Source organism: Gorilla gorilla, chromosome 11 (assembly GCF_029281585.2).
Source record: "Gorilla gorilla gorilla isolate KB3781 chromosome 11, NHGRI_mGorGor1-v2.1_pri, whole genome shotgun sequence".
In the NCBI taxonomy this organism is placed as follows: Eukaryota; Metazoa; Chordata; class Mammalia; order Primates; family Hominidae; genus Gorilla; species Gorilla gorilla.
The window spans coordinates 77,537,399-77,552,071 of record NC_073235.2 but is presented as its reverse complement, the minus strand read 5'-3'; the positions used below and the strand labels follow the sequence as shown (position 1 = coordinate 77,552,071).

General features: G+C 35.1%; 1 protein-coding gene across 7 annotated transcripts in view; it reads left to right on the top strand.

Moving 5' to 3' along the window:
• Positions 1–13,709, top strand: part of ATF2 (activating transcription factor 2) — a 97,020-nt gene extending 83,311 nt beyond the window's left edge. For 5 of the 7 annotated variants that reach the window (XM_063695006.1, XM_031008774.2, XM_055379204.2 and 2 more), the window contains 2 exons: positions 5,199–5,304; positions 11,129–13,709. In XM_063695006.1, the coding sequence (XP_063551076.1) occupies positions 5,199–5,304; positions 11,129–11,355 (333 nt within the window). In that variant the 3' untranslated portion in view covers positions 11,356–13,709. Of the gene's footprint in view, positions 1–5,198; positions 5,308–10,876; positions 10,965–11,128 lie in introns of those variants that run through there. The other 2 variants (XM_055379207.2, XR_008677378.2) reach the window with 2 other exon arrangements.
• Positions 13,710–14,673: the final 964 nt, after the last annotated feature.

Here is a 14,673-nt window from a genome sequence, read left to right as displayed (position 1 = left end):
ATGCTTGTATATTATACCTTTTAGATACATGCAAATTTATATATAAGAATGTGCAGAGTTTTTAAAACAAAGTAACAGAAATTAAAAAATAAAAGAATATGCAAAAGTTTTTATTTTTAATTTCTTTTTCTTGACCTTTTCCATTGTTTCCCCAAGTTAACGCCAATTAAAATTCAGTTAGCACAAATATACATTGTAACAAGAGTCAAGTACTGTACCTCTTCAGTCCTTGATGTTCATTAACCTTTCCTAGCTACTGGCATCTTCATGTTACAACTATATGTTAGTAAACCAGGTAGTCTAATTAGATCAACAGTCTGAATACCACCAACAGTTAAGTTTGAAATGTAGAAATTGATGTCCTGTTCATCAGTTTCAGACCTGTCTATTTAAAGAGAGAATTTGTGTGTGTGTGTGTGTGTGTGTGTGTATGTATTTATTTATTTATTTTATTTTTTTGAGACTGAGTCTCACTCTGTAGCCCAGGCTGGAATGCAGTGGTGCAACCTCCACCTCTTGAATTCAAGCAGTTCTCCTGCCTCAGCCTTCCAAGTCGCTGGGATTACAGGCACGCGCCACCAGACCCAGCTAATTCTTATATTTTTAGTAGAGACAGGGTTTCACCACGTTGGCCAGGCTGGTCTTAAACTCCTGACCGCAAGTTATCTGCCCGCCTCAGTCTCCCAAAGTGCTGGGATTACAGGCATGAGCCACCACACCCAGTCTATATTTAAATCACTTATTTTATATCAATTAGCTAGCCAACACATAACACTTTCAGTACTTTTGTCACATATAACATTTTGTTACATAATATGGTTTATTATGAATGTATAGAGTGTTTCAGAGAGAAGGCATTTGTGATTTTTAGAGTTCCATAATTGAGGTGATACTACATAATATGCCAATTTACATAACTGAGAAAATTAACAGTGTAGCTGTATTGGTGAGATTATTGCTATAAATGATGAAGTTAGGCCCTCTGACCAGATTCATATTATTTAAGCTTTTTCATTTCACCTTCTTTGATATTTTTTACCTCCTAGACATAGAATTACATGGTCCTCTCTAAAATATGTCTGTCTACTCAGTCCATATCAGGCAATGTGCTGTGCTCTGGGGATACCAAGGAAAAGATACGTTCTGCCTTCAAGAAATTCCCAGTCTGGTAGAGGTAGCAAACAAGTACACCAAAAGTTACAATCCAGTGTGATAAGTACTATGGAAGAGATCTATATGTATACACACAAAAGTATGTGGCTGTGGGAACACAGAAATAGGCACCTAACTTATTTTCCTATGCATTCTTTTTTTTTTTAACTTTTTTTTTTTTTTTATACTTTAAGTTTTAGCGTACATGTGCACAATGTGCCGGTTAGTTACATATGTATACATGTGCCATGCTGGTGTGCCGTACCCATTAACTCGTCATTTAGCATTAGGTATATCTCCTAATGCTATCGCTCCCCCTTCCCCCCACCCCACAACAGTCCCCAGAGTGTGATGTTCCCCTTCCTGTGTCCATGTGTTCTCATTGTTCAATTCCCATCTATGAGTGAGAACATGTGGTGTTTGGTTTTTTTGTCCTTGTGATAGTTTATGGAGAATGATGATTTCCAATTTCATCCATGCTCCTACAAAGGACATGAACACATCATTTTTTATGGCTGCATAATATTCCATGGTGTATATGTGCCACATTTTCTTGATTAATCCAGTCTATCATCGTTGGACATTTGGGTTGGTTCCAAGTCTTTGCTATTGTGAATAGTGCCGCAATAAACATACATGTGCATGTGTCTTTATAGCAGCATGATTTATAGTCCTTTGGGTATATACCCAGTAACGGGATGGCTGGGTCAATTGGTATTTCTAGTTCTAGATCCCCGAGGAATCGCCACACTGACTTCCACAATGGTTGAACTAGTTTACAGTCCCACCAACAGTGTAAAAGTGTTCCTATTTCTCCACATCCTCTCCAGCACCTGTTGTTTCCTGACTTTTTAATGATTGCCATTCTAACTGGTGTGAGATGGTATCTCATTGTGGTTTTGATTTGCATTTCTCTGATGGCCAGTGATGAGCATTTTTTTCATGTGTCTTTTGGCTGCATAAATGTCTTCTTTTGAGAAGTGTCTTTTCATATCCTTTGCCCACTTTTTGATGGGGTTCTTTGTTTTTTTCTTGTAAATTTTTTTGAGTTCATTGTAGATTCTCGATATTAGCCCTTTGTCAGATAAGTAGGTTGCGAAAATTTTCTTCCATTTTGTAGGTTGCCTGTTCACTCTGATGGTAGTTTCTTTTGCTGTGCAGAAGCTCTTAAGTTTAATTAGATCCCATTTGTCAGTTTTGGCTTTTGTTGCCATTGCTTTTGGTGTTTTAGACATGAAGTCTTTGCCCATGCCTGTGTCCTGAATGGTAATGCCTAGGTTTTCTTCTAGGGTTTTTATGGTTTTAGGTCTAACCTTTAAGTCTTTAATCCATCTTGAATTAATTTTTGTATAAGTAAGGAAGGGATCCAGTTTCAGCTTTCTACATATGGCTAGCCAGTTTTCCCAGCACCGTTTATTAAATAGAGAATCCTTTCCCCATTGCTTGTTTTTCTCAGGTTTGTCAAAGATCAGATAGTTGTAGATATGCGGCGTTATTTCTGAGGGCTCTGTTCTGTTCCATTGATCTATATCTCTGTTTTGGTACCAGTACCATGCTGTTTTGGTTACTGTAGCCTTGTAGTATAGTTTGAAGTCAGGTAGCGTGATGCCTCCAGCTTTGTTCTTTTGGCTTAGGATTGACTTGGCGATGCAGGCTCTTTTTTGGTTCCATATGAACTTTAAAGTAGTTTTTTCCAATTCTGTGAAGAAAGTCATTGGTAGCTTTATGGGGATGGCATTGAATCTGTAAATTACCTTGGGCAGTATGGCCATTTTCACAATATTGATTCTTCCTACCCATGAGCATGGAATGTTCTTCCATTTGTTTGCATCCTCTTTTATTTCCTTGAGCAGTGGTTTGTAGTTCTCCTTGAAGAGGTCCTTCCCATCCCTTGTAAGTTGGATTCCTAGGTATTTTATTCTCTTTGAAGCAATTGTGAAATGCTTTCCTATGCATTCTAAACTGTTCTGAGTTGACACTTAAATAAAATATTTAGCAAGACAAAGAAGAGGGGATAAAGACAACAGTATGTATTTAGCTAGCAATTTCAAACTTTTGTAAGTCAAGACAAATACTGGTTATTTCATATGGTTCAAACTAATGTGAAGGTAGCAAGGGTATGAGAGGCTTGAAGCATCACTAGTGTTTGGTGTTAAAGGATAGAGTATATTGGAAGAGCAGTGAGAGTTGAAAATCATTATGTTCACCATCACCAGATTGTAAAAGATTGTATATTCTTGACTAAAAATAAATATCCAGCCCATTTCCTGTTACAGGATTTAATGAGAGAAACTTGTGGACATCAGTCTCAAAATCAAACTGACAGGATGGGTAATATACATTGGATTATTCATAACATGGTTTCATCAATAGTGTCATTAATACTGAACTATAATTAGCAGTATTGACACCAGTTGGAGAAGGTGTTTCCTAAATGACAGCTTATCTTTTCAAGCCAAACTGTTTTAAATTTTACCTTTTGTACTTTGATTACTATCTACCCATTCTTGCCTCAAATACAGTATTCTAAATAATTTAATCTTTTAATTAACGGTTTAGAGTTATTATGAGCATCAGTTTTTGTTCTGTACTTAAATACAGTGATGTAGTTCATTGTTATTGGGGTGTGAGGAACTGTTTGACCCAATAGACTTGCCTTTAGATTGCTTAACTTTTATTATTTAATTTTTATGTTTTTGTCACTTATCACTTAAGGAGGCCCAAGTCTGCTAATTTATTTCATTTATTTTTTTTGAGACGGAGTCTCACTCTGTCACCAAGGCTGGAGTACAGTGGCACAATCTCACCTCACTGCAGCCTCTGCTTCCTGGGTTCAAGCAGTTCTCCTGCCTCAGCCTCCCGAGTAGTGAGTAGCTGGGATTAGAGGTACCCTCCACCACGCCCAACTAATTTTTGTATTTTTTGTAGAGACAGCGTTTCACCATGTTGGCCAGGCTGGTCTTGAACTCCTGACCTCAAGTGATACAACTGCCTCGGCCTCCCAAAGTGCTGGGATCACAGGCGTGAGCCACCGTGTCAGCCTGCTAAATTATTTTACATTCAGCTTTCTGGTTAAGAAACAAGGTAGAAAATGTCATGCCTGAGCTTTTATATACACCTGTTTGCTATATTTTCTAATTTACTTTTTGGTTCATGGATGAAATCTGAATGGTTATAGTTACTGTGTGAGTCCAAGTAAGTAGAAGTATTTGTAAGTTAAGAATTTTTTATGTTACCAGTTTATTAAATTCATATTATTTCTAACTCTTGAGTATTGGTAATGATCACTGACTTACGTGTTTTTAATATTCGGGGTAACTCAAAGGAATTAGTCGGACTTGCTCAATTTGGAACTTTTTACCAGATTAATGTATCCCAAACAATGGCTGAAGTACTCATTCTGAAGATTAGGATAAATCTCCATTGACTTAGCAGATTTAAATTTAGATGTGTACAAATTGCCTGGGTCAAAGGCAACTAAGCCATTTAAATGTTATATCTAGTTTCATTGGTTTCAGTGTCCAGCAAGAGTGCCTTGCAGTGAATTTTAGGTATCCATGATTCTTTGGTTATTTTGGTTTCCCCTGTGGAGCTTTTCTTGGTTTCTAGGAAACTGGAAACTTGCTTATTTGAATTTCTAGGATGATTTTTTTCATTTTTAAGTGAATGGAATCAGTGAAAATTCATCCTGACTCCCTTGATGTTTCTTTTTAAATAATCAGAAGAGCATGCAACATATATAAAATAAAAATACTTTCAACAGGTCACCTATAATATATAAGAAGTCCCAGGGAAATGGAAACAATTTTGAAATATGCTATCCAGTTGTGGCATTATCTTAAATTTTTATTCAAGTTACAGCTTTTTAATAAATGCTAAAATATAAAAGCTGCCCTGTGCTGATTAGACATATTTAATCAGCATATTTTCTTTGTTTTTAATGTTCTGCCAGTGATGTCCAATTTTATGCTTTAATCCTTGCTTGTTTTCAATAGTAAAAAATATGTTTAGTCTGTGGTAAGGTACATAAGTTGTTTCTTCTCCAGAGTGAAGTCACCCTGCTGAGAAATGAAGTGGCACAGCTGAAACAGCTTCTTCTGGCTCATAAAGATTGCCCTGTAACCGCCATGCAGAAGAAATCTGGCTATCATAGTGAGTAATGTTCCATTACCTATAGCCTTAGGCTACGTCAGTGAAATACCGTCAGAGTGAACTGAGCTGCTACTTTAAAAATGGAGACTGCGCTTCTAATATTTAAGATTAAATATCAGAATTTCTGTAAGGTTATTATAGAATGCATTAGAGAGGTATACTTTTTTAGAATCTAGAGAGTTTGAGTTTTCCTGTTTCTAGTTTTTTTCCTAAGCATTACTGTAGATCAACAAAATGGATTAGCTAATAATTTAAAATATACTGTAAGTACTTGATGATATTTTGTTCATCTTCTCAGGATAACACTTTGTCTTAGATTGACAGGGTGAAACACTACTTTTTTCCCAGCCTCCATTCATTAATGATGATATTTTTCTTTTTAAAATCAGCTGACTGCCTTTAACAATATATGATATCCCTTTAAGGTATCAGATCCTATTGTTCTTTCTTAGATAATGTCAGCATTGTGTAATGTTTTTATTGTTGTAAACCTTTATATTGAGATATCTAGTTAGTTATAAAAATGTTAAAACGGGAACAGTAGTTAAATTATCTGCTTGTAAGTTTCCTGCTAAATGTTTTCCCAAAGAATGAGATTCTTTTGTTTTCAGCATTTTAGAGGTTAATTTTACCTTTTCCTTTTTGTAATGTCCTTCTTTTTTGATAAGATCCACAGTGTTGGAACCAGCTGTTACTCTTGAATAAATGGCCAATTTTGTCCATAGTATACAAATTTGTAACAAACAACAGAGTTGGGAATGCATTAGGCAACATTTATAATATATAACCCACAATTTTAGTCTTTATGATTTAGTGATATTTCAGGATATTTGTAAATGTGAAGATTGTTTCAACCATATGTATCCACTTCATTTTAATTTGCCAGTGTCAGTAATTCAAAAGAAAGAAACATTTTGTATTGGATGCAAACAGTTCCTCAGGTGCTCACGATAAAACTTAATGGCCACCATCTTTACTTGTAGTCATTGTAAGCAGTTTCATCAGAATGGGCAATATTTTTTAATTTAAAAGATTCCGTAGATTTAGCAACTCTCAATTGCCATATATATTTAGAACGCTGATTTTTGTCAGTTTTGAGCATATAAATCTTGGTTATTTGATATCTAGTAATTTTGACAGGATGGTGAAACACATTGGAGTAAATTGGAACCATATAGAAATATGTTTGGGATTTATATTAACAATGATTGCTTCAGGGATGAGGCCATTATGGTTCCCATCTGACTTAACAACATAATTTCCTATAGAAGCTACTAGTTCAGCATTTATGCATACGTGATTTTCTTAACAAGAAATCTCTCTTGGATTTTGATAGTTTAAAAGGAAATAAATTGTTTTATAAAATTAAAAGGAAATTAACTGTTCTCTTAAATTGTATCCAATTCAAAATTACCTGTAATTTTTAAATCTTTGATAATTTATTAGATAATCCCAACAGTTTTGACTCTATTATCCAGGCAATGTATGCTCAGCAGATGCAAACCAGTTATTCATTTGACAATCGATTTACAAGATATCTTAAGTGTATAGATGCGTGGGTTTATATACTGTATACTTAAATGACTGAAAATCTAGATTAATACATTTTTAGTACATAGAGTACTAAGTTATGAGAATAGAAGAAATGAATAGGATATTTTTGTTGTTTGGAAATAATCCTATCTTTATTCCTGTCTAGTCATGTAGATAATCAAATTAACTGAAATATAGTTCTACCATAAAATTAATTCTCTTCAGATCTTGGGAGATAATTGGATTTTGTAGAAATTTTCAGGTAATTTATATTTTCAAGTTTGAAATCTTTGAAATAAGTCTGACTTCTCTGTTGTGTAGTAGTAAAAATAGATACAGAGATTGACTAAGTGAATACCTTTGAAAAATTTACACTCTTCATTATGTTGTAGCACACAGCTCTTGCTAACAGTGGTGAGTTGTAATACTAGCTAAATCTTTAAAAACATTTGGGAATCAAAACTAAGATTTAGTAGAAATTAAGGAATGTTACAAAATCTTTCAAGTAAAGGTGGAAATACTAAGTCACAGCCATAGGGTCTGTCCCGCCCAGTTTTAGCACTGAAAGTCCTACTTCCTAAGAAGACCCGTCAGTCGTGGGAAAACCATGACAGTTAGTCACCCCAATAGTTAAGTAATATAAAACCTGAATGAAAATAATAAGAGTACATTTTAAATATTTGGGTTCCATGAAAAATAAAGCACAAAAGTGATCTTATTGCCATGAATTCACATTCTTTAGATCTGGGCATAATTAAAGTTGTATTATAATTGTCTCTATAATTATAAATGGGAAGAAAAGCTTCTTGGGGACTAATCAACCACAAATACTTTTATTACTGAAAATATGTATAGGCCAGGCACTGTGGCTCATCCCTTGTAAGCCCAACACTTTGGGAGGCCAAGGCGGGAAGATTGTTTGAACCCATGAGTTCAAGACCAGTCTGGGTGAAATAGCGGGACCCCATCTCTACAAAAAATAAAGTTTAAAAAAGCCAGGCATTTTGGCACACACCTATAGTCCCAGCTACTTGGGAAGCTGAGGCAAGAGGATCACTTGAGCCCAAGAGTTCAAGGCTGCAGTGAGCTGTGATCGTGCCATAGCACTCCATCCTGGGCGACAGGGAGACCCTATCTCAAATAAGGAAAAGAAACTTGTGGACATAGGTAGAGAACTTTCAAGATTACTGAATTGCCAAACAGCTGGTTTCTTTTAGCTTAGGTAGAGCTGGAAGTGGCTCTTTGAGTACAGCATGGTTTTCTGTATCTCTCTAGTGCTTGTGATTACACCAGTCATTTTCTCCCCTCACCTAGAACTGGACATAGGTGCAAATATATCACATTGTAAAGGTATTTGATGTGTATGTAAGGTTTATAATTACATAATTGTGAGTACCTGATTCTTTGTACTGCTTAAAGATTTGCTTTACCTAATTCTGAAAGTCTGTAGGTAAGCATTCATCCCTTATAATTTACTGTTTCATTTTAAGTTGTTGCCTCCAGTATGTATTTACGTTTCCTTATACCACTCATCACAGATCAGCCTCTTTATTTTTAAAAGCTGGTGTGTCCCTTGAACTCAACATTCAGGGAAACGTCAGCCTGTTGTTCTTTTAAAGAATAGTGGTGAAGTTAGAATGGTGATCATTAAGAAGTCAGGAAACAACAGGTGCTGAAGAGGATGTGGAGAAATAGGAACACTTTTACACTGTTGGTGGGACTGTAAACTAGTTCAACCATTGTGGAAGTCTGTGGCGATTCCTCAGGGATCTTGAACTAGAAATACGATTTGACCCAGCCATCCCATTACTGGGTATATACCCAAAGGATTATAAATCATGCTGCTATAAAGGCACATGCAAATGTATGTTTATTGCAGCACTATTCACAATAGCAAACACTTGGAACCAACCCAAATGTCCAACAATGATAGACTGGATTAAGAAAATGTGGCACATATACATCATGGAATACTATGCAGCCATAAAAAATGATGAGTTCATGTCCTTTGTAGGGACATGGATGAAGCTGGAAACCATCATTCTCAGCAAACTATTGCAAGGACAAAAAACCAAACACTGCATGTTCTCACTCATAGGTGGGAATTGAACAATGAGAACACATGGACATAGGAAGGGGAACATCACACACTGGGGCCTGTTGTGGGGTGGGGGGAGGGGGGAGGGATAGCATTGGGAGATATACCTAATGTTGGATGACGAGTTAATGGGTGCAGCACACCAACATGGCACATGTATACGTATGTAACTAACCTGCACGTTGTGCACATGTACCCTAAAGCTTAAAGTATAATTTTAAAAAAGTGACAAAAATAAAAAAAATTTTAAAAATCACATATAAATACTTAAAAAAAAAAAAAGAATAGTGGTGAAACAAACAAATTGAGCTTTGTAGTATTCCCTCCAGTTAAACTGTCATTGCCAGTATTTTGTTTTCTTTATACATGTAATGATTATGTAATGATTATATTGGCTATTTTAATAACTGAATTATAAATATTTTATAACATTCATTACTGCTTGATCAGAAAAGTAGGGGGGTGAAGGAGAGGGGCACTAGTTGAGAAACTACCTGTTGGGTGCTATGTTCACTATTTTGGTGATAGGTTCAATAGAAGCCCAAACCCCAGGATTGCACAGTATACCCATGTAACACACCTGCATATGTACCATCTGAATCTATAATTTTTTTTAAGTATTCATTCTGTTTTATATAATTTTAAAAGGATTACTACTTCTGGTGGTTGGTGGTGGTGGTGGTGTTGTTTTATTGTACCTTGAGGTCAAGTATCTAGGGGTATGGTTTTGATTTATAGCATGTTATAGAGAAGATGGGGTTCCATCTCATTAGTGTATTTTAAAACCTGCTTTTCAAAAATGCATGGATTTGAGGCAGATGTTGAAAAATTCTGTAAAAACTGTATTTCAGAAAATGCACAAAATTAATAGTTTTATTTTAGCTAAAGTTGACACTACCAGGTATCCCCCTCTCCATCTTCTACATTGCAAATCATAGGCTAAGTCCTGCTTCATAAGATGTCCACAGTTTTTTTCACTAATTGACTTTCAGAATGGGCATCTGGCCATTAGTAAGCAGGCCAATACACATTCTTAGATTTGATTTTAGAAGCCTATTTACTGTCACTCCTAAACACTGAATAAAAAAAGTTTTAATGCCAAGTGAAAAAAGCAAGGTGCAAAAGAATACATCCAGTGTGATACTGTTTTTAAAATGTTTCAAAATAAACAAAGCTGAACTATATTGTTTAGGGATACATACCTATGTGGTAAAACTGCAGAGAAAAAACAAGAGAATGGTTAAAGAAATGTCAGAGTGGTGATTACCTTTGGTGAGGACAGGAACCTCCAGGAAGCAGAAGTGTTCATGGCAATGTTCTCTCTTAGGTTGGCGGCTCGGTTCCCAGGTGTTCATGTTATCATTGTTCCTCATAACTTACATATACTATAAATATTTGTGTGTTATCTATATCAAATTTTTACTAAATCAAATTACTGGATTCTGTTCTATTAAAATAAGGATGTAAGAGACTTGTTCAGGTCTAAATATTTGCAGATTTATTTTCGTAAATATTTAGAATGCCCTTTCCTTAATATCTTTTCAGTTGCAATGTTTAGAGTTTTATATGGATTTTTACTTGAATCCCAATTTATTCATGCAACTGTAACAGCTGGTGGCATTTAGATTCTAAATACTGCTTGTTCTCCTATGTATGCATCATTAGAATCAGGTGTTACAATCATCCATGGCTGCAATAGATGGAAAATCAGTCAGAATAAATACAGTTCTGGAGAATGCAGAGGGAATAATTTGAAGATATAATTTGTATGTAAGAATTCATTTTGTTTGTGCATGTGGTTATACATTTTTATCTTGTAATAAGAATGACATGTAGGCCAACCAGACTGAGTTTGTTAAATGTGATACTTAATGTTTGATTGTATCTGTAAGAGACTATCTTCCAAACTCTACCTCATTTTCTTTCTTTAACACTATTTAGCAAATATTTCTTCAGCTCTATTCCATAAGGCAGTGGGCACCCAGATGTTTCCATATGCATGGTTGTGCCTTCTTTTGACCTATTGCAGGTAAAATTGCCTACTTCATGACCTATATCAATTCCTGTAATACCAACTTGTCTAATCAGTTTTGTAAGATACTGTCTAACTTTTTACTCTGTGTATTGCCTCAGCATACTGGTGCATTCTTACCGATTTTAGGAAAATGAATAATTTTTCTTTTTTCCACCCAGCTGCTGATAAAGATGATAGTTCAGAAGACATTTCAGTGCCGAGTAGTCCACATACAGAAGCTATACAGCATAGTTCGGTCAGCACATCCAATGGAGTCAGTTCAACCTCCAAGGCAGAAGCTGTAGCCACTTCAGTCCTCACCCAGATGGCGGACCAGAGTACAGAGCCTGCTCTTTCACAGATCGTTATGGCTCCTTCCTCCCAGTCACAGCCCTCAGGAAGTTGATTAAAAACCTGCAGTACAACAGTTTTAGATACTCATTAGTGACTTCAAAGGGAAATCAAGGAAAGACCAGTTTCCACTTATGCGAAATCTGTGGTTGTAAATTTTTTTTTTTTACTTGAAATTAAATTTGGCTCTAAAGTTGGTGTAGCAGCAGTTGATCAGACTGAAAAACAGTTTTTAGTCTCTGGAAAAAGACTGATTTTGCTTTTTTTATAAATATTATTAGATTTATTAATTTTTCTGTGCTCAATGTGTAAATTGTATTATAATTCATTGTGATTTATTTCACTTTTAATTTGCTGGTGTTTTAATAAATGGGGGTGTTACTGAATCTTTCTTCCCACTTCCATTTCTTTTGACCACCCCTTAACCCTCAACTGTGACGGTAGTAGTATTATCATTTATACCAAAGTTTTGCATAGTCCCTGTTGACTTTGTAATGTTAACGGAGTCATAAAAGCACTAGGCAAGAGAAAGATAGAAATTTGCTTTTAATCTTTTTTGCCTTTTATTTTGCACATTATGCAAAAGGAAAAACATTGAACACTTTTTTTTAAGTGAGTGAAAACATGGTAAAGACATACAGTGCTTTTATGCACATAGTTAAGTTAAATCAAGGTCATTTATAATCATTTTCCTTTTTTATTTAGGATTTTAAGTAAACAAGTTTTAGAATTTTCAGCATTTCAAAAATGATTTTATTTTTCAAGTCTTAAATTCAATATTTTACACCTATGTTTTGAGGCTAAAAATATGAAATTATATAATGTACGATACAGGGTTATCAAATATCTAATAATTTTTGAAATTAGCTCTTGTTTTTGGTTTTTTTGTTGTTGTTTTTACAGATTTCAGGTTACAAACTGCAAAGTTTATGCATAATTAAGTATGGTATGGTTGCCAGAAAAGCCTAAAATTACTACTTAGAAAATTTAAGACTGTTTACCCCCATTGTCTTGTACTTGCGAGCTAACTTGTACTTATTCTTGTGAAAGCACTGTCATCTTTTAGTAGCAAATTTTGATAATGTTTCTCGTGGAAAAAAAATCAGTATCTATCTTTAGAACAATGTAATTATAATGTGGGAAGTGTGCATGAATGAGAGAGAGTGTGTGTGTGTCTGTGTGTGTGTGCGCGTGTGTGTGTCTTTCAATAGTTTATGCCAGCAATCTTTGCTTGAATGTTTAACGATGCCTTCAGTGTGATGCTGGCCAATAGATGATTGCAGTTTAAAATGTCATTATTGTGCAGGCTTGGATAACTAACATTCCATGATGTAGCTTGTTTCTGATGAGATGATTGTAGGTACCTTTTTCTCATTATCCAATCATCTGTGGGATACTTAGTTTTCTAATGTGCCATTATCTATTTTTATTCTGCAGTTATGTTCAAAATACAGTACATATTTTAAAATAGAATAAATTGTTAAACATAAAATTTTAAAAGTAGTAGATGTGCGTAAGAAAACTTTGTAAAATAGTTATGAGTCCTACCCAGTAGCAACTTCTGGCATTCAAGCAGGATTCCACTATGTAAATATCTGTAATGCATTTATAATAAGTTGTGTAGTTTGTCCTGCATCCACACTACACTATTTGCTAAAGTCTCAGTGCCATCTCCTAATGAGACTGACATTTTAAAAGTCTGTATGGAGTATCCTTGATAATTCAAGGAAATATCCCTCCTGCCTAAGTTCCAAACTGGGAAACATTCAAATTATATAAATGACATTTCGGGACTTTAAGTATGAAGATAATGGGAATTTTATTGTTTTGCTTTTTAAAATGAGAGCATTTTTATTTGATAATTTTTCTTAAATTTTTAATTTTTAACTAATTTCATTATTTTAAAGTAATCAGTTTTTCAAATCATGATTTTGATATCATTATTCTAAGGAGTTATCTCAAAGGCACAAAATATGAATTCTGCAAGAAGGCTATTTTTTATTGTAGTTTGAATGGGTTAGGAAAAGCCTCAATTTTTGACTCTAAGTCCTTCAGTACATTTTTCTTTCATCTTATTACTTATGCAAGTTAAGGTTCTTTGGTAACAGAATTCTTGCAACTGTAAAATAAAACTACATAGATGTAAGAAGTCATGTAAACGGTTAACAAGCTTACCAACGTTAGCAAAACTTTCATTGTAAATCAATCTGTACTGAGCAAATAAAAATCATTATTAGTTGTATAAACACAAATTCCATTTTGACTTTCAGGATGTCATACTACTTCTGTACCTAGCATTTTCAGTCCTTATATTTGCAATGTTACACAAACTGTACTATTTTCTTTTATGTGCAGTTTGCATGAGTAAACCATCAGAGAATAAATTCTATCTTTAAATTATGTTCATAATTTGCTTGTTCTCTTACCTTTCCTTCATGAAGTAACATCACCAGATAATGATTTTTTTTTTTTACTTCAGGACATTTATTAACTGAGAAGAACCTGAGATTCTTTCTAGTTCTGTGATAAAATTCATTCATTCCTTTTAACTGCAGGGTACTTGGGCCTTATTCCTCTCTGCACTCACTTCGCATCCCATTTATATATAATGAATTATATAATTATATAATTCATATGTAATTCCCCACACCCGTGAACTTTAGTCACAGATCCACCTGCCTTTGGCATCCCTTGGTGATGGCCTGACAAAACATCTGAAACATAACATGTCCAACACTGAACTGCTAAACAGCTCACCCTACCCTCAAACATTTCTCCCACAAACTTTCACAAGTCAATTGATGACAATACAATTCTTCAAGTTGCTTAAGCTAGAACAACCTTGTTGTCACCCTTGATTTTCTTTCTCTCAGCCCACATCCAGTCCGTCAAGAAATACTATTTGCTTTCCCCTCAAAACAATCCAGAATTCAACCACATATCACCATTTATACCACTTTCATCCTAATCTGTGCCTTTATGATTCCTCATCCAATTACTGTACTTGCTTCATAAATGTCTTTTCACTTTCACCCCTGCCCACCACAGCCCATCCTCAATACAGCAGCCAGAGCGATGCTTTTAAAACTTTTGTCAGGTTACAGCACTGCTCTGCCTAGAATCCTGGAGTGGCTCCCCTGTTTCACTCAGAACTTGAAGATGGCCCACAAAGCCCAGAGATGATTTATTCCATATCCCATCCCATTGTGTCTCTGACCTCATCTGCCACATTGTTTTGTCAGTGAACATTTGAGTGCTACTAGGTGCCAGAGGTTGCTCTAAGCACTTGAAGTAACACGATGGCCAAAAGCAAAAATCTCTGCCTTTGTGGAGGCCACATTCTAAAGATGGTGGGAGGATGTTGGGAAATGCA